Genomic DNA, 20,551 nt, shown 5'->3' with positions numbered 1-20,551 from the left:
TTGATACCATGGCCAGGAAATCTACCCAAAGATTAAATCAATATTTACTTATGTTTTCTTCTAATACTTTTATAGTTATGTTTTTTATATTCAAGTATTTAATCCATCCTTACCTCACTTCATATGAAAAATTAACTCAAATGAATCAATGACATAAATATAAGAGGTAAAATGAGGGGGCTGGAGAGATGACTCAGCGGTTAAGAGCACTGGCTGTTCTTCCAGAGGACCCGGGTTCAATTCCCAGCACCCACATGACAACTAACAACTGTTTGTAACTCCAGTTTCTGGGGATCTGATACCTTCACACCAATCCACATAAAATAAAGTTAACTAAATTATATTTTTTAAAAAAAGAGGTAAAATGATAAAACTCTCAAGAAAACATAAAAGTAAATTTCCATTAACTTGGACTAGCCATTGGTTTCTTAGATACAACACCAAAAAGCATAATAACAACACAAAATAGATAAATTGTATTTCATCAAAACTAAAATCAGCTTCACTGTAAAGGATACCATCAAAAACTGAAGACAAACTAAAGAATATAAAAAAAAATTCTACAAATCACTGAAATTAAAGGGACTTGTATCTAGAATGTATAAAGGAAGAAAAGTAACCCAATTTTAAAATGGACAAAGAGGAGGGAGGGTAGGGACATAGCTTAGCCTCACACAGTGCTTGCCCAGCATGTGCACGCTCCCAGGTTCAAAAGCCATTTTTATTGCAAAACAAACAGCAGTGGGTCAAGAGTACAGGGCTGCAGATCACCTCAGTGTAGAGAGTTTGGCAAGAGCTGTGAGGGTCTAATTAGAGCCTTCACAGTGGAAGCAGGTAGGTGAGGAGGTATCTGAATGGCGCTATGCCATGGAGGATGAGCGAACGGCCACTAAGCACAAGAAAAGATGCTCAGCACAGTCAGCCATCAGGGAAACACCACTCTCCATCCACAGGGGTGGCATACCAAAGCTACACATTCTATGGCTGGAAAATGAGCAGTTGTCAATGTAGAAAACTGTCTGGCATACCAGAGAGAGGCAACTTATTAACCACCGTCTCAAATTTAAAGAGATATTTAGGGGGTTGGAAAAATGCTGAGCAGTAAGAGCATCGGCTGCTCTTAGTACTGTGCCATCAAGTCTTCCTAAGCCCCTATTTATATTCTTTGGATGTAGAGAAACAACACTTTTAATAAATTTTATTGCAGTGTATGGTTATTTTTCTTCACAAACTTACAAAAAAGTTAAATTTTTAATTATTTCAAATGCACTCCACTTTATTTTCTTTTTTTTAAATAATTTATTTATTATGTATACAATATTCTGTCTGCGTGTATGCCTGCTGGCCAGAAGAGGGCACCAGACCCCATTATAGATGGTTGTGAGCCACCATGTGGTTGCTGGGAATTGAACTCGGGACCTTTGGAAGAGCAGGCAATGCTCTTAACCACTGAGCCATCTCTCCAGCCCCCTCCACTTTATTTTCTAATCAGGAATATTATTATTATTTCTAATAAACTTCTACCCAAATTCCCTCACTTTGTCAAAAAAAATCTTTTTGAAGATTTATTTTTTTAGTTGAGCATGATGGTGCACACCGTTAATCCCAGCACTTGAGAGGAAGAAGCTTCTATGAGTTCCAGGCCAGCCTACATGGTGAGACCTTGTCTAAAATCATCATCATCATCATCATCATCATAACAATAATAAAAGTAATAGTAATTTTTAACAGTTTATGGTATGAGTGTTTGTTTGCATGCATGTATGTATACTACTGGTCCCCAAGAAGCCCAAAAGACGGGGTCAGATTCCCTGGAAACGAAGTTACAGATAGGTTATGAGCTGCATGTGGGTGCTGGAAACTAAACCAAGGTCCTCTGTAAGAACAGTAAGTGCTCTTTAACTGCTGAGCCATCTCTCCAGGCCCTATAAAAAAAACTGTTTATTTATTTCTGTTTTTATGAGACAGGGTTTCTCTGTGTAGTTCTGATTGTACTGGAACGCGCTCTGTAGACCAGGTTGACTTTGAACCTAGAAATCCACCCGTATGTGCCTCTAGAATGCTGAGATTAAAGGCGTGCAACCACCACCGCCTGGCTGAAGTTTTCAATACAGTATGTTTTAGTTGTTACAGCGCTAAGGTTTGAAGCTATGGCCTTTCACATACCATGCCAACACTCTACCACTGAGATATTTCTAGCCCTCTTTTTGAAATTTTGAGATAAGTAGGGTCTCACTACGGTGCTTCAAACAGGTTTAAACTTATTCTAAATTCAGACTAGTCTGGAACTTGCAATCCTCCTGCCTCAGTCTCCCATGTACTAGGAACTACAGGCCTCCACATACCAGTTCATTTTATCCAATATTGTTCAATATCTAAAAGTCAATACATTTGTTTCACTATTTAGCCATTTATTTGCTACCAAATGACAAAAAGCAGTAATTTTTTGTCCCTAGGTTGATAAGCTCAGTCCAGCAGAAAATGGGACCTACCTTGGTTCAATTTTTAAAGTTCTAAGTATGGAGGTTGAAGAAATGGCTCAGTGGTTAAGAACACTGAATGTTGTTCCAGAGAACTGGGTTCTAATCCCAGCACACACATGATGGCTCACAACCATATGACCCAGGGGCTGGCCTCTGAAGGTACTAGGCACATATGTGGTGCACCAACATTCACGAAGGCAAAATAGACATACACATAGAGTACATAATACATTTACATTTTAAAACCAAAACCACAGAGAAACCCTGTCTCGAAAAACCAAAAAAAAAAAAAAAAAAAACTGCTTTTAAGTTCAGAGTGTAGGGAAGAAAGAGCTCTTCTCTTCACCCTCTCCCACTAAGTACTGCTTAACTACAACCAAACAAGCCTAAGAAAAGACAGCAGAGAGCCAGGCCAGAGTCAAGGGGAAAGAAGAAATAAAGAGCCTCAGCTTTTTATTATCATGAACTCCTCAATCAAACTGTTCCTGAAGCATGAGTAACTGGACTTTTCCGCTACATAAATTAAATTTCTTAACTGTGAAGTCCATCTGTACTGGGTTCATCTTAAAACATTCTAAATTATACTAACTCTAAAGAAAAACTGCCTTTTGCTTGTATCTCTGCAAATGAGGAAAAAATTACTAAGTGATTGATGACTTTAAAGGAGCTTTACCTGGGCTTCCAACTCGTTAGCAAAAAAGGGAGGGTTGCACATGCAGAAATCATAGATGATCTCAGACTCTTCTTTAAGCGCATCCATTAGGAGTGTCTTCTGTGGCACTTTTACCACTGTGGGAGAAAGCAGGGACTGTTAGTTACTATTTATTTTGTCAAGGTTTTAAAATAAGTGCACAAAATAATACACAACTGAGGAAGAAAATGAAGGCAAGCATGTGTATATAAATTCCTTCCCACCACTCTCAGCAAGAGGCAGAAATGGAGAATCAATCTGCTGCATTAGCCGTATCAATGCTCCCCTTAGCAATATGTGTTAACACTACTAGGAAGTGTTAATTTCTTTTATGAAGAGGCATAATAAAATCTGCTTAATAAAACAAAAGGTTTCTTCCCTAAAACTCCCCCTATTCTTGACAATTCTCACTCTTCTGTAATAAATTTATATTCATTTGGCTGAAAACTAAATCAATTATAATTAAAAATTAATAAGGAGCTGGAGAGTGGGTAAGAATACTTGTTTCTCTTCCGGGACCCATGTTCAGTTCCCTGCACCCACATGGTAGTTCATAATCATCTGGAACTCCAGTTCCAAAAGAGCCAACACATTCTTCTGACATCTGAAGGCACCAGGCTTACATGTAGTACACAGACTTATATGTAGGCAAAACATTTATTCACATAGAATAAATCTTCCAAAAATTTAAAACTGTGTCAGTATGTAAAGGCCATAAAATGTAAATGAATGATCACAAGGTAGAGCTGGCCTAGTTCTAGCAAATATCTATATACTAAAATTAAGATAATTTAGCAGGGAGTCATGGCCCAAGCCTATAATCTGAGCATCTGGGAGGCAGAAGCAGGATAGAGAAATCAAGAACAGCCTGTAGGGGCTGGAGAGATGGCTCAGTGGTTAAGAGCATTGCCTGCTCTTCCAGAGGTCCTGAGTTCAATTCCCAGCAACCACATGGTGGCTCACAACCATCTGTAATGAGGTCTGGTGCCCTCTTCTGGCTTGCAAGCATATACACAGACAGAATATTGTATACATAATAAATAAATAAATATTAAAAAAAAAAAAAAGAACAGCCTGTATTACATTGTTTTTCTGATTTTTTTCTGAGACAGTCTCACTATGTAGACCAGGTTGGACTCGAACTCAGATTTCCACTTACCTCTGCCTCCCTAGTCCAAGTATTAAAAGAGTGCAACACTACAACCCAACTAACCTTATATATTTTTAAAATAAAAGTACAGTTAATGATTGGTGCTTCCCCCTTAAAAATATCAGTGCTTGGGATTTGGTTGGGTCAGTAAAATGCCTGCCACACAAGCACAAGGACTTGATGCTTAGCACCCACATAAAAGCTGGACATGGCAGCATACCCTGTAGCCTCAATGATGGGGTAACAGAGATAGAGGATACCTGGGGCTTGCAGGCCAGGCAGTCTAGATGAATCATTGAGCTCCAGGTTCAGTGTAAGACCCTGTCTCAAAAAACACAGTGAAGGAGCTGCATGGATGGCTTAATGGTTAAGAACATTAGCTGTTCTTCCAGAGAACACGTCTTCTATTCCAATCACCACAGGAAGCTAACAATCACCAGTAACTTCAGTCCCAGGGGAATCTGACACCTTCTGGCCTCCGAAGGCACTGCACACATGTGGTGGTACACAGAGACATAGGCAGAGACAATACTCATACACATAAAGTATTTTTTTTTTATTTTTTATTTATTTATTTATTTTTTTTGGTTTTTCGAGACAGGGTTTCTCTGTGGTTTTGGAGCCTGTCCTGGAACTAGCTCTTGTAGACCAGGCTGGTCTCGAACTCACAGAGATCCGCCTGCCTCTGCCTCCCAAGTGCTGGGATTAAAGGCGTGCGCCACCACCGCCCGGCTATTTTTTTAAATTTTTAAATAATAAAGTAGAAAGTGGTTGAAGAACACCCTGATACAGACTTTGGAATGCTTCCAAAGACACATGCACACATGTATCTCCTCACACACAAAAAACTAAGCTATTTCACAAATACCTATTTTTTGGAGGAAGGAGAGCCTGCAGTTGGGATTCAAAATAAGCAAATAAATCAGAAAAATAAAGAAATGCCTATTACTTTTTATTCATGGTAACTTTAATCTATTTGTATTTGTAATACAAATACAAACGCCTTTGGAGAGTACAGTGCTACTTCAGTTTCTGAAAGCCTGAAATACATAACCTCATCTTCAGTCTGTTCTGACTTAGATGACTCATTTAATATACACTGCTGGTGAGGTGGAGTGATGTGGGAGTGTCATATCAATCTGTTGATTTCATTGGTTAAGTAATAAAGAAACTGCTTGGCCCTCATAGGTTAAAACATAGGTGGGTGGAGTAAACAGAATAGAATGCTGGGAGGAAGAGGAAGTGAGCTCAGATGCAGGGCAGCTCCTCTGAGAGACAGATGCCATGCTCTCCTCTCCAGAGCAGATGTGATGAAGCTCTGACCCAGGATGGACGTAGGCTAGAATCTTCCCGGTAAGCGCACCTTGGGGTACTACACACATGAATAGAAATGGGCCAAGCAGTGTTTAAAAAAATACAATGCGTGTGTTGTTATTTTGGGTATAAAGCTAACCATGCGGGAGCCGGGCTGTGGGAAGAGGCCCGCAGCTCCCTACTACAGTGGAGGGCACAAGCCTTTAATCCTAACACTCAGGAGCCAGATAAAACAGATCTCTGAGTTTGAAACTAGCCTGGTCTACAAAGAGATTTCCAGACTAGCTAGGGCTACCTAGTGAGACCCTGTCTCAAAAAAGGAGTGTGGGACAGGGGTAGGAGGGAGTGACTAGAAAGATAGCTCGGCAGTTAGGAGCACTGGCTGCTTTCCCAGGACTAAGGTTCCATTCCCAGCACCCACATGCTGGTGCACTATTGTCTGTAACTCCAGTTTCAGGATATCTTGACTCCATCTTCTAGTCTCCTGGGCACTAGGCACAGATGTGGTGCAGAGACATACATGCAGGTTAAATAGCAATACATGCACAATTTTATTTATTTGTTTGTATGGTTTGGTTTTTCGAGACAGGGTTTCTCTGTAGTTTTGGGGCCTGTCCTGAAACTAACTCTTGTAGACCAGGCTGGCCTCGAACTCACAGAGATCTGCCTGCCACTGCCTCACGAGTGCTGGGATTAAAGGTGTGCGCCACCACCGCCGGCCAGACACAATTTTTTAAATTAAAATTTTAAAAATATATATTGCTGACTCACTATAACTTGTCTAAGCAAACTGTATTTTCTCTATGGCACATACAAACACAAGACACTTTAAGCACTGTTTGGGACCATTTGAAATAGCAAAGTCCCTAAGAAACAGCACAAAAATGCACTAAATGAACATAGCACTATAAAGCAAAAGCATTATCTATTCACAATAAAACCACCACAAAGGCAGATTACAATCTTGTTCGCCTCAGATGGAAATACAACCTGGGGGACTCACCCATTGCTACGGCAGAAAAAGAGAACCCACTCCTACTCCGACATCTACACATGTGTTTCAGCTGTGTACCCACCCTCCCTAACACACAAGTGAAGTGATGCAAGGACAAACCAAAACAAAAGGCAAACAAACGGAAAAGACTTTTAAATTTTGGCTATTACTAAACTGATTCTAAAGTTTAGGTAGAGCTCACAGCTGCAATCCCTACTCAGAGGACGGAGGAGACTGAGACAGAAAGGGAACTATTTCTGTACACTGGGCGAGTGTGACAGTGTTACAGCATGGCTCAAAACCTTATTAGTGCTAACGAGTCCTTGCCATTTCTACCTGCTTTTGCAGGACTACAAGTTGAACCTCACAAATATGAGGCAAATGCAACACCAATGAACTAAATCCTTTTTGATTATTTTTATTTTGGGGCAGATTCTCACTAAGTGTACAGACTGGTGTTGAACTTGCTTTGTAGACCAGGTGAACCTTAGGTTTTACATCTTCATACTTCAGTCTCCAAGTAGCTAAAGATATCCTATGCTACCAGGCACCTTAAATTTATAGTGTAAGTACTCCTCCTGAAGTTCATTTTTCAGCAAAGAACCAGTTGCTCTGAACAAAAGGACTTAGTCAGCACCAGCCATCCTGAATCCCACAGACACAGTAAGAAAACTATACAACTGTCATTTAGTAATTGCCTCATCTCTGAAGGCACAGCCGCAGGTAGAGCAGACTTACACTGTGTATCACCAGCCTTGACAAAATCTAGACCAGAGCTTCTTAAAGTTTCAGTACAAGATCCCCTTTGCCTGAGATTTCTTTTTTTGCTTTGTTGGTTTGTCTAGACAGGGTTTCTCTGAATAACAGCCCTGGCTGTCCTGGAATTCCCTCTATAGACCAGGCTGGCTTCAAACTCACAGATATCTACCTGCTTCTGCCTCCCAAGTGTTGGGATTATAGGCATGGGCCACCACTGCCCAGCACCTGAGAAATATTTGTGTGATTTTGGGTTTACAGGTCATTAAAACAGATATGTAAGTGGGCATGACTGTCCAGGTCTACAATCCCTAAACTATAGGTTATCTGAAGCTACACAGTAAGTTTAAGACCAGACTGGAATACAAAGAGACTCAAAAAAAAAAGTTTAAAGTGGTAGTGAAGTATAGCTCAGTTCACAGCAAGATTGCTCAGCACACACAAAGCTCGACTATCAATCCCCTGTACCACGTGTAGGTATAGACACCTATAACCCCAGCATCTGAGAGGTGGAGGTATAGACACCTATGACCCCAGCATCTGGAAGGTGGAGGTATAGACACCTATGACCCCAGCATCTGGAAGGTGGAGGTATAGACACCTATGACCCCAGCACCTGGAAGGTGGAGGTATAGACACCTATGACCCCAGCACCTGGAAGGTGGAGGTATAGACACCTATGACCCCAGCACCTGGAAGGTGGAGGCATAGACACCTATGACCCCAGCATCTGGAAGGTGGAGGTATAGACACCTATGACCCCAGCATCTGGAAGGTGGAGGTATAGACACCTATGACCCCAGCATCTGGAAGGTAGAGGTATAGACACCTATAACCCCAGCATCTGGAAGGTGGAGGTACAGACACCTATAATCCCAGCATCTGGAAGGTGGAGGTATAGACACCTATGACCCCAGCATCTGGAAGGTGGAGGCAAGGTCATCCCAGGTACAGCGTTCAAGGCCAGCACACACAAAAGTCCCTGTCTAAAACTCACAGGTACAAAACTCAAACATTTTCTGGTAAATCAGAAAGTATAAAGTAACAATTTGGCATAAATCTAACTTTCCATTCATTGATAGTGAAAGGAAATTTGCAGTAGAAATGGTTATGCTATGCTTATTTATTTTTATGTAAAAAACTTGAATGTACATGTAAAACTGTGCGTCATATAACATCTTTAATGTTTTCAGAGGTAATCAATATTTTGATGTTATAATTATCAATCTGAAAGTACTACTTTTCAGAAAATACATAGCATAAAATGGCAAAGATTCTCAGAAACTCTTGGAAACTCTATTCTTATCACATGTGAAAATTCATTTGAACAACTTTCTAAAATTTAAGTCAGCAACTCAAACAGCATTTGTTGTTTGTTGTTTCCTGTTGCTGCTATTAGAGACAAGATCTTACCGTGTGGTTCTTACCACTACTACTACCTACTATTAGAGACAAGGTTTCACTAGAGCTCACTCTCTAGACCAGGCTGGATGAACTCGCCAAGTGCTGGGATTAAAAGTGTGCACCACCACACCTGGGTTTTGTTGGTGCTGTTAGAGATTTATTATTCTCTTCCTGTGTATGTGTATGTGAATTAATTTATGTACATCGTACCAGTCCAGTTGCCTGCAGAAGCCAGAAGGCATCCAATTTTCTGGAACAGGAATTACTGGCAGTTATAACCGATGTCAGTGCTGGAAACTGAACCAGGATCCTCTGCTAGCACATTAAGGCTCCAGGACACAAATACAATAACAAAAACAAAACAAAAGAAAAAATCAGAGAGAGAGGCCTTTAATCCCAGCACTCAGGAGGCAGACAGGTGGATCTCTGTGAGTTCTAGGCCAATTTGGTCTAAGAGTGAGTTCCAGGATGGGCTAAAGCAATACAAAGAAACTCTGTCTCAGGAAAAAAAAAAAAAAGACAGAAAACAAGTGCAAGCCCTGGTCTGGAAGAATTTCAGGGAACTGTCAAGTCTTGTAGGCTATGAGTTGCCACACTGGCTGCTGAGGATCGGCTAAGAATTCATAAGAGGCAGCTGAGGAACACAGGTTTTCATCTATAGCCTGCACTATTGCCAAACACAAGATGGAAGCAAAAGCTGCCCAAGACCAGCAGGAGAAGACTTCCCTATCTACTCATGACCTCTATCTAGGTAGAATCAGTTGATTTATTCAGAAAGATCCAAGTCTCAGGCCAATCTACACTACATGGTATAGATTATAGAGAAAAGCCACATTAAAAAAAGTTTGAAAAACCCAAAAGGTGAGCCTGCGGATACAGTTCAGTGGCAAAGTACTTGCCTAGCATTTATAAAGTCCTGGGTTCAATCACCAGAATGTTTCTTTATCCACCTACCCCAATTAACTCAAAACACATCACAGACTCATAATAAAACTCCTAGAGATCCTTTCATGGTTCATAAGCGTGATGATTGGGGTATCACGCTAGTGCGTGATATGTGCCGCCCATTAAATCTTGTTACGACGTGGGCACATTACCCGTCTGATGTGAAAGAAAAAAAAAAAAAACTCCTAGAAAATAATATAGGAAAACACAACTTTGGCCAGGAAGTGACTTCACAGATAAGACACCAAGGCATGGGGCATGAAGAAAAAGGAAGCACTGAATTTCACATTAAACATTTTGCTCTGGAAAAGACTTTGCCAAGAGAATGAAAAGCCACAGGCTGGCAAGAAAACATTTTCAAAGAACATATGCCAGCTATAGTGGCACAAGCCTTTAATCCCAGCACTCGGAAGGCAGAGGCAGGTGGATCACTGTTAAGTTCCAGGCCAGCTTGGTCTACAGCATGAGTTCCAGAAGAGCCAGAGCTACACAGTAAGACCCTGCCTCAGAAAGAAAGAAAAAAAAGTTAATATATAATTTTAAAATAAAACTACACTAAAGCCAGGTGGCGCATGCTTTTAATCTCAGTACTTGGGAAGCTAGTTCTAGGACAGACTCCAAAGCGACAAAGAAATTCTGTCTCAAAACACCAAAACAAAACAAAACAAAAACAAAAATTCAATGAAAAACAGGTTAAAGACCTTAACAAGCACCTCACCATAAAAGATATATAGATGGGGCAGGAGAGATGGCTGTGTGGTTAAAAGCACTGGTTACTCTGACAGAGGATCTCAGTTCAGGTCTCAGCAGCCATATAGCAGCTCACAATCAGCTGTAACTCCACTTTTAGGAGATTTACTGGCCTCTGTGGGCACAGAAAGTGGTACACAGACATAAACACAAAATAATAAAATGAAAAACTGTAAAGGCTAGGAATATAGCTCAAGGATTCAGTGCTTGTCTACCACCAGAAGACCCGTAAGTCTCAGGGAAAATAAATGTTTTAAACTATAGACTTACGGTTTTACATTCATTTTTTAAAACAAAACAAAAACCACATTTATTGTGTGTGCACATGTGGAAATCATAACTTGTAGAAGTTGGTCAATTCTCTCCATCATGAGTTCTAGGATCATGGGACTAAATTCAGGTTGTCAGTTTGGTGACTAGCACCTTAGCAGCTGAGACATCTTGTGCCCTCCCCTCGCTGTGTGTGTGTGCGTGTCTGTGTGTACATGAGAATACCAAGAACCAGATGACAACTTTCAGAAGACAGCTCTCTTTGCACCATGGATTTCAAGATCAAACTTGGGCCACCAGAAGTGCAAAGCAAGCAAGCAGTTTTACCTACTGAGCCATCTTGCTAGTCATAAACTATAAACGTTAGGAGATAATAATGTGTTAAATAAAAGTACACTGACTATAACCAATTAACCCACTCCGGTACTGGAAATCAATAATGGAAGAAGTTGATTACAAAAGAGGGCAGGGGATGTGCATTTAATCTTGCAGTTCTATAAAATAAAGTATATTAGCCAGGAGGTAGTGGCATACACCTTTAGTGCCAGCATTCAAGAGGCAGAGCAGGTGGATTTCTGCAAGTTCAAATCCAGCCTGATCTACAGAGCAAGTTCCAGAACAACCATAGCTATAGAGAAACTCTGTCTCAAAAAACACCCCACCAAAAAGTACATTAAGATACATATCAAAAATACTTAAGAACATACAGTAAAATAATAATAATAATGAGAAAGAAAGGAAAGGCATGAGGATCCTGTGAGTTCAAGGTCAACCTGGTCTACAAAGTGAGGTCCAGAGCAGCAAGAGCTACAGAGAGACCCTGTCTCAAAACAAACAAAAACCCCACAGAAGGTAATAATAAGAGATTTTAAATTACAGAAGTTTTAATACACAAAGCATGAGGGGCTATTTATTCAGAAGAACCAACCTTTAATGAGATCAGAGAGGTTATTCTGTTCCACGTTTTTCTTGGCATAATTGAAGCACATATCATCTACTTCTGTTGCCAGAAAATACCAGCCATTTAAGGTTGCTCCAAGTAAGGGATAGATGCAGGATGCTCCAGTACCTAGGAAATAAAAACCCAAGCACATCCCACATATGAGAGGGAAAGGTGAGAACAATAAAAACCGTTCTTTCTAAGAATTCTTTCAAGTCTCCACTAACTCACTAGTGAGGATATTCTGTGGCTACTGGACTTGCTCCTCATTTCACTTCTTCCTAAGTACAAACTTCCCAGAGGACAGAAACCTCCCTGCCCTACTCTATGCTGTATATAAATGAAGTGTGGACAACTGGAGGCCCAGGAAAAGACAGCTTAGTCACCTGGTGGTCAAAATACTGGAATATAATTTAATTTGCTTATAAAAGTTTTTATGTCCCACACGAAACTCAATTTTCTCAATGTAATGCTATTTGTTAAAACACCACAGCAGTATCTTAAAACAAATCAATATAAGTTGGACACAGTGACACACATAGGAAGCAGAGGCAAGCAAACTGTGAGTCCGAGACCCTGTCTCAAAGAAAGGAAAACAAAGAAAATATGCAGATAAACACATAGTTCATTCCTGAAAAGCAGAAGTGTGCTTGTGTGTCTAATTTCATGGCATCAAATGGTCTGACTCCCTGTAGTTGTATAGAATATCACTCGTTGACTAGTCCTAGCATAGGTTCAAAAGACATAATAAGAAGCCAATGCTCCAGAGCAGACACAATGAAGCTCCGACCCAGGATGGACGTAGGCTAGAATCTTCCCGGTAAGCACACCTTGGGGTGCTACACACACAAATAGAAATGGGCCAAGCAGTGTTTAAAAGAAAAAAAAAAGAAGCCAATGCTCAGGGAAGGGAAAAAAAAAAAATCAGCTTCAACAACCAGTATTTGTTCCTAAATTTACATGTAGAGTCCCTAACCCTGGACTGGTCAACTTTCCTCCTCAAATGCTGCCTTTACAACCACTGACAAATCCTGACCAATTAGATCAGACTGAGTATATTCAAGGGGAGGAAATCTAGGGTTTCTCTTGATGGCTACAGCCTGAATCAGCCATTCCAGGGCTGCTTTCCCCCAACCACGAACTGATTCCACAGTAGCTCTCTGCAGGATCTGGAACTGATTCTAGCCCACAGGCACACTTACCCCATCACTTCCTCATGACCTATTCTAAACAGGCTGGGAAACAGAGACCAAATTAATGGCTGCAGCTTTTAACCTCTTTGTAGCCAGTTATTGTCTCCTGGCCCTGATGCTGTCCTCCTTGGGGATTTGGGAGTAGAAAGAGGGAAGAAGACATCCAGTTCCTCAAGAGTCACTTGCTTAGGTCTGGGCATTATGGAGAGCTAGAGTCATTTAGAATGTTCTCATCTCTCAAGAAAAAAGGGACCTTCTTTTTAATTTTGTCTTAATGGGAGAAAAAAGTATAAGTAAAAGACCTATCCCCTTAACCTCTTAAAATTGTTCTTCAATCCTCAAGACAACGAAACTTGCATCCTGACATTATGATATCCCTAGAAAATCAAATGACATTTTTAGTGAGTAATAATCTTTATAATGATAAATAAAAATGGAAAGCATAGTCATAGAATTAGAGCAAACTGTTGGAGTCTGGGGGAAGAATTTATATAGAACCCTAATTAGAAAGAACATGATTTCAGCAAGCTTTGCCCCTTGTGAAGAGCTAAAATCCATTAACCTCGTGTATCCCCAAGTGCTACTTCAGAGGGTCTGGGGCATAATTGAAATGCAATTAGCACCAAATAGGCTAGAGTCCTTTCCCCCACTTCCTCCCTAGTTACAGTCTCACTGCACAACCCAGGCCAGCATCAGCCTGGATCTTGCCACTGTGTTACAATCCAAGTGCTGAGATCACAGTATCTGCATAGGAAGCTCTTAGCTTGCTAGGACCCATCAGCCATCTTCTACCAAGAACATAAAAGATAAGAGCTTTAAGTGAACTCCATCAGGTCTCCAGAGCTTATTTCACATGAAGTACTTAGAATTTGAATGTTAAAAGAATTCCTTGCCGGGCGATGGTGGTGCACGCCTTTAATCCCAGCACTCGGGAGGCAGAGGCAGGCTGATCTCTGTGAGTTCGAAACCAGTCTGGTCTACAGAGTAGTTCCAGGACAGGCTCCAAAGCCACAGAGAAACCCTGTCTCAAAAAACCAAAAAAAGGAATTCCTTTATCCAACAACTTTGCTAGGCCTTGAGAAATTATCTTAACTAGTTTGCAGTGATGTAGGAGGGTCATCTATCTGTCTATATGTTACTTTCATTGGTTAATAAAGAAACTGCCTTGGCTTTTTGATAGGGCAGAAATTAGATAGGTGGAGTAGACCGAACAGAATGCTGGGAGAAAGAAAGTAGAGTCAGTCAGACGCCATGATTCTTCGACCCGAGACGGATGTAGGCTAGAATCTTTCCCGGTAAGCCATCACGTAGTGGTGCTACACAGATTATTAGAAATTAATCAAGATGTGAGAATTAGTCAATAAGAGGCTAGAACTAATGGGCCAGGCAGTGTTCAAATGAATACAGTTTCCGTGTTATTATTTCCGGGGCTAAGCTAGCCATGCCACAGCCAGGTGGGACGAAAAGCAGGCCTGCCCGCAGCTCCTTCTACATTGCAGTCTAGTGGCAAATAGAAATATTAACCAAGTATTATAAACAAGAAAGTAACCTTTCATAGGTTGCAAGGTCAGAGAAACCAAGCTTGAGTTGGTGCATGTAGTATAAATGGGAACAAACAAGATGAAGACAAGAAGTTCGAGGCACAACAAATAACAAATACTAAAAGTGTGGAAAACAAAAGAAAAATCATGTAAGCTGAGGTTTAAAGAAACCAGAGAAGAGAGTAAAGATGAGAAAATGGAAATTCCAATAGGCCAAGCCAAGGCTTTAATGGGGGGGGGGGGGCGGGGGCAGAGACAAGCAGATCTCTGAGTTTGTGGTTAGCTTGATTTACAGAGAAAGTTCCAGGATAGCCACGGCGACACAGAGAAACCCTATCTCAAAAAAAAAGTATTTATCACAAAAGCAACTAGTAAAAACAGATGCAGATGTGATCAGGGGCTGGAGAGATGGCTCAGTGGTTAAGAGCACTGACTGCTCTTCCAGAGGTCCTGAGTTCAATTCCCAGCAACCATATGGTGGCTCACAACCATCTGTAATGAGATCTGGCACCCTCCTCCGGTGTGTGGGCATACATGCAGGCAGAATGTTATATACATAATGAATAAATCTTTAAAAAAAAAAAAAAACCTACAGATTTGATCAAATGTGGACTGATACGTATTTTCTGGACACAGTACCAACATTGGAATGCAGGGAGCAACTGAGGAGAGCAAAGCACCGAGAAGCTGTTCTGTACATATGGTAGAGATGATGATGCAATGGGAGCAGTCAAGATGGACAGTACATAATTCATAAATACTTCATAAAGTCAGCTGAATATGATGGTGTAGACCCATAGGCCCAATACTCTGGAGCCAAGATAGTATCAGAAGTTAAAAACATGCTGAGCTCCAGGAGATCCTATGTCAGAAAGCCACAAATAATATAAAATAAATCAATTAAAGGGCGCCAGATACGATGGGCATGTCTACAATTCCATAGTTCTGAAAAACACAGGGAATTGAGACAGAAGGATCCATTGAGATAAGGAGTTGGAGGCCAGCAAGGGCAAAAGAGTAAAACCCCAACTCCAAAAAGAAAAGAGGAAATGAGGATGCAGCTCAATGGTAGAATGCCTGTCTGGCCAACTCAGGTTCAAACCCTAGCAGTAGGGATTCTTGAATGTGGGAATGTGAGAACAGCCTCAATTAATAACAAGATCCTATCTGAAAAAAAAAAAAAAATCACAAAACTGTGATCAACAGTCTCAGCAAAAATAAAGAGAAGTGCTGCTGTAGAATATTAGTTAAAGAGTGTCACATCTATTTGTGCTGTGGAACATTTGTTTAATGATGTAAAGATGTTGCATTTGTTTAATTCTGCTGTGAAGCTGTGTTACTTTGTCTGTCTAAAACACCTGATTGTTCTAATAAAGAGTTAAACGGCCAATAGTGAGGCAGAAGGAAGGACAGGCGAGGTTGGCAGACAGAATAAATAGAAGGAGAAATCTGGGAAGAGAAGATCAGGAACAAGAAAAGGAGGACATCAGAGGCCAGCCACCCAACTGCACAATAAGTCATGGAGTAAGGTATAAATAGAATCAGACAAACGAAAAAGCCCAGAGACAGAAGGTAGCTGGGAAAATTTAAGTCAAGAAAAACTGACTAGAAACAAGCCAAGGATTCACACAAAAGAATAAGGCTCCCCGTGATTATTTGAGAGCTGGGTAGCAGGCCCCTCAAAGAGTAAATGAACAAAACACAACAAGTGCACTCACTGTATTACAGTCACTGGAATAAGAAACAGAGAATTAAAAGCTAAAATGAGGAAAAAAGACTGGATCCTAGACAAACTTTAAAATATCCAAGTTTTTCTCCTTGGTTTTTTTTTGTTTGTTTGTTTTGTTTTTTCAAGACAGGGTTTTGCTGTAGTTTTGGAGCCTGTCCTGGAACTAGCTCTTGTAGACCAGGCCGGCCTCAAACTCAGAGATCCGCCTGCCTCTGCCTCCCAAGTGCTGGGATTAAAGGTGTGCGCCACCACTGCCCAGCTCTCCTTGTTTTTTGATTAATTTTGAGATGAGGCCCTGGCTGTCTTAGAATTCACTATATAGATGAGGCTGACTTCAACTCAGAGATTCTCACGCTGCTGCCTCCCAAATGTTGGGATTAAAGGCGTGTGCCACTATGCCTAGCAGAAATATCCAACTTTTTTTTGACATATCAGACCAGAAGTAAAAATGAAAAAAAAAAGTTTGAATTGGAGGCTTAAATAAATATTACTGGAACTGATTTGCTTACAGGTGATTTTTTTAAAGTAACATATATAAGGGTTGGGCATGGTAACACACATAAACATCATTTTATTTAACTGACATTAATTTTATTAAATGAATATCACATTAAGAAAAAAAATCTCAGTATGAGTACTAATGTACAAACTTTAAATAATAGAGAGTAGGGGCTGGAAAGAAAGCTGAGCAATTAAGAGCACACGTTGCTGACCCAGGTTCAGTTCCCAGCACTCACATGGCAGCTCAACCATCTGCAGGCACCAGGCATACACGTGGTTCACATACATATACACAGATGAAACATCATACATAAAGTAAAAACAATAATCAGTTTTTGTTGTTGTTTGTTTTTTGAGACAGGGTTTCTCAGTGTAACAATAATCGGTTGGTTTTTTTTATTGTTGTTTTTTGTTTTTTTTTTTTAAATATTTATTTGTTTATTATATATACAATATTCTTTCTGTGTGTATGCCTGAAGGTCTGAAGAGGACACCAGACCTCATTATAGATGGATGTGAGCCACCATGTGGTTGCTGGGAATTGAACTCAGGACCTTTGGAAGAGCAGGCAATGCTCTTAACCACTGAGCCATCTCTCCAGCCCCTGTTGTTTTTTGTTTTAATTCTGTAAATTGGGTATGGTGGAGAATCCCTTTAATCCTAACACCGAGGAGGCAGAGACAGGAAGATCTCTGTGAGGTCCAGGCCAGCCTGGTCTACACAGCTAGTTCCAGGACTACACAGAGACGGCATGTCTCAAAAAAAAAACAAAACAAAAGCCGGGCGGTGGTGGCGCACGCCTTTAATCCCAACACTTGGGAGGCAGAGGCAGGCGGATCTCTGTGAGTTCAAGACCAGCCTGGTCTACAAGAGCTAGTTCCAGAGCAGGCTCCAAAAGTACAGAGAAACCCCGTCTCGAAAAACCAAAAAAAAAAAATAAAATAAAATAAAAAAAAATAAAACAGAAAGAAAAAAGGGTATGAAGCTTTAGAACAGAGCATGGTGGCTCACGCCTTTAATCCCAGCATCCAGGAAGCAGAGGCAGGAAATCTCTTTCAGTTTGAAGCCAGCCTGGTCTACAGAGCAAGTTCCAGGACAACCAGAGTGACACAGAGAAACCCTGTTTCAAAAGTAATAACAGTAAAATAAAGAATTGTCTAATAGCAAAGTAGACAAGGCCCAACAGACACTGATACTAAGGTGGAGATCTGTAAGCTAAGTAGACAAGGGCCTCTCTCTCCTCCCACACTTCTCCCACCCCTTGCTTCCTAACTGACATGGACATCTCTTCTCAAGAGAAACCAAGAACAAATGTTCATGTGCAACAAATAAAAGACTCTTTCACAACAAATACTGGAAGAGCTCAGAAGAGACTGACAATGTACAAACCTAAGAAACTTACTTTTAGTTCCTCAAAGTAGTAAGAACCCTCAACTTACCTATGTCAATTCCTCTTCGGAGAGTACTTTTGTCAGAATCCTGGTGACCAATCAGATCCTCTACCCAGTGAATGTAGTTGAGCCTCAAGGGAACCGTGGGAATTAGTCTCTCCAAAGGAATATCAATAGAAAGTCCAAAGTCTTCTCTTAGAAGAGTACAAGTTAGGGCTCTGACTGCTTCAGGGTCTTTGAAATTAAGACTGAAGAGTAGAGAAAAAGATGAACTGATTAGTATGTACCACTGTGCTGCACTAGCTCCTTCGCCATATCAGGAGCTGCACTAGGGACCCAGTGCCCATTTGAATTTCCTAATGTTCAACATTGGCACAACAGACACATGGTGTTTAGCATCTTCATAGCCTATGAAGCAGCAGAGTTACCCACCACAGAGCAATTGCATCCACACATGCAGCACAGCACAGGGGCTAAGAGTGCCTCTATTCCAATTCCTGTTTTCTGTCTTAGCTGCAAGACTCTGGACAAGCTATGCACCTCACTGACACTTGTCTCAGCTGTTGAGGCTAAGAGTACCAACATCAGTGCCACATGACAGTCTGAGAAGAACACAGCTCTTGATACTGTTTTACAAGTGCTGGCTATTTTTTTCTTTTACACCATCATCAACATCATTGACCCTATCACAATTCTTCAAAACCTCACTCAAAATGGAAAAAGAAAAAAGAGCATAAAGATGTTCAGCAATAGCCAGGTGTGGTGGCACACACCTTTAATCTCCCCAAGTTGGAAACAGAAGCAGGCAAGTCTGTTAAATTTGAGGCCAGCTTGGTCTACATACAGAGTTCCAAAGCACAGCCAAGGTACAAATAGAGTCCATCTCAAAACAAAACCAATCAAACAAACAAACAAAAAACCATCAGGACAAGTTCCAGGACAGTTAGAGCTGTTACACAACAAAACCCTCTCAAGCTTATTAAAAGAGTAAACTAGAGCCGGGTGGTGGTGGCGCATGCCTTTAATCCCAGCACTCAGGAGACAGAGGCAGGCGGATCTCTGTGAGTTTGAGGCCAGCCTGGTCTACAAGAGCTACAGACTCCAAAGCTACATAGAAACCCTGTCTCGAAGGAAAAAAAGAAAGGTAAGCTAACCCTATCTTCTTCAATGACAGAAATAAAAGACAATCTTACACATCGAAGAAAACCATATTCAAGTAAGACACTAATTATAATCATATCCTATTCAAATACACTAATATCCCATCATACTACACGTAAAGTTTTAAATTTTCAAATGTACAATTCTAGAAATTAAAGAAACCTAATAACCTAGAAATGCCTTCTCAAACAAAATTTGAAAGTGTTTTCTAGAGGCAGAGGCAGGCGGATCTCTGTGAGTTCGAGACCAGCCTGGTCTACAGAGCTAGTTCCAGGACAGGCTCCAAAGCCACAGAGAAACCCTGTCTCGAAAAACCAAAAAAAAAAAAAAAAAAAAAAAAAAAAGAAAGTGTTTTCTGAAGTGCACACCCAGTAACTTAAATACCTTACAACTTCTCAGTGTTACTTCTGCACTGGAGACGTAAAAATCCAGGATGGCAAATCCAGGGAATCTACTAAGAACAGCTTTCAAAATAACAGTTCAGGCAAAGAAATGTGAACTGAGCAAATGACACAAGGTCTTTATGCACATGGGCAATATAAACTGTTCACAGCTGAGCAGCCACTGAGACCACGTTCTGAAAGAGCACTATGCCAGACAGCCACCACTATGTCAAGTTGGCCCTGAACCTGGAGTTCAAGCCTCAGGAATCCTCCTTCCTACTTCTCAGGCAGGTGGTTTATAGGGATACACCATTGTGCCAGGCATTTACAAGGGTACTAGGGGAACAAATTGAGGTCACCGTAGTTGTTTGAAAAACAATAGCCCCCAAAGGAAGTGGCACTATTAGGAGGTGTGGCTTTGCTGGGATAGGTGTAGCCTGCTCAGTGTGACACTCAGATCACTTCCTGCTGCCTGCAAGATGTAGAATTCTCAGCTGCTTCTCTAGCATCATGTCTACCTGCACACCACACGCCACCATATCCACCATAACAGGCTATACGTCTGAACTGTAAGTGAACCCCAACTAAATGCTTTTCTTTATGAGTTGCCATGATCATGGTGTCTCTTCACAGCAATAGAAATCCTAAAACAGTCATATTTGCATAGCAAGCATTTTACTGACTGAGCCATCTTCCCAACCCTCAACTTTTTTCTTTTATACATGTAATATTGCCATTATATTATCTATGAATGATACATTTCTGTAATTTTTTCCATAAGTCATCTAGAAGGTGTATTTAATACAGCAATCGGGAGGCAAAGACAGGTGGATCTCTGTGAGTTCAAGGCCAGCCTGGTCTACATACGACACAGTGGATACATATTGAAACCCTGTCTCAAAAACCAAAAACAAAACAAAACAAAATCTAATTTTATAATAAAAAAAAAAAATTC

The 20,551-nt window shown here is 40.8% G+C and overlaps 1 protein-coding gene and 1 non-coding gene across 2 annotated transcripts in view; one reads left to right on the top strand and one right to left on the bottom strand.

Moving 5' to 3' along the window:
- The window catches only part of Mettl16 (methyltransferase 16, RNA N6-adenosine), a 54,845-nt gene that overhangs the window by 22,955 nt on the left and 11,339 nt on the right, over positions 1–20,551 (bottom strand). The window contains exons 3-5 of the mRNA XM_057775363.1: positions 18,101–18,300; positions 11,686–11,826; positions 3,157–3,272 (exon numbers count right to left, since the gene is read on the bottom strand). Coding sequence (XP_057631346.1) covers positions 3,157–3,272; positions 11,686–11,826; positions 18,101–18,300 — 457 coding nt within the window. The remainder of the gene's footprint in view (positions 1–3,156; positions 3,273–11,685; positions 11,827–18,100; positions 18,301–20,551) is intronic.
- Positions 9,795–9,899, top strand: LOC130878895 (small nucleolar RNA U13). The gene has a single exon (XR_009057508.1). It is a non-coding gene; the product is annotated as a small nucleolar RNA U13 (small nucleolar RNA).

This window comes from Chionomys nivalis, chromosome 7 (assembly GCF_950005125.1).
Source record: "Chionomys nivalis chromosome 7, mChiNiv1.1, whole genome shotgun sequence".
Classification (NCBI taxonomy): domain Eukaryota; kingdom Metazoa; phylum Chordata; class Mammalia; order Rodentia; family Cricetidae; genus Chionomys; species Chionomys nivalis.
The sequence above is the reverse complement of the archived record's forward strand: the minus strand, read 5'-3'. Positions and strand labels throughout refer to the sequence as shown.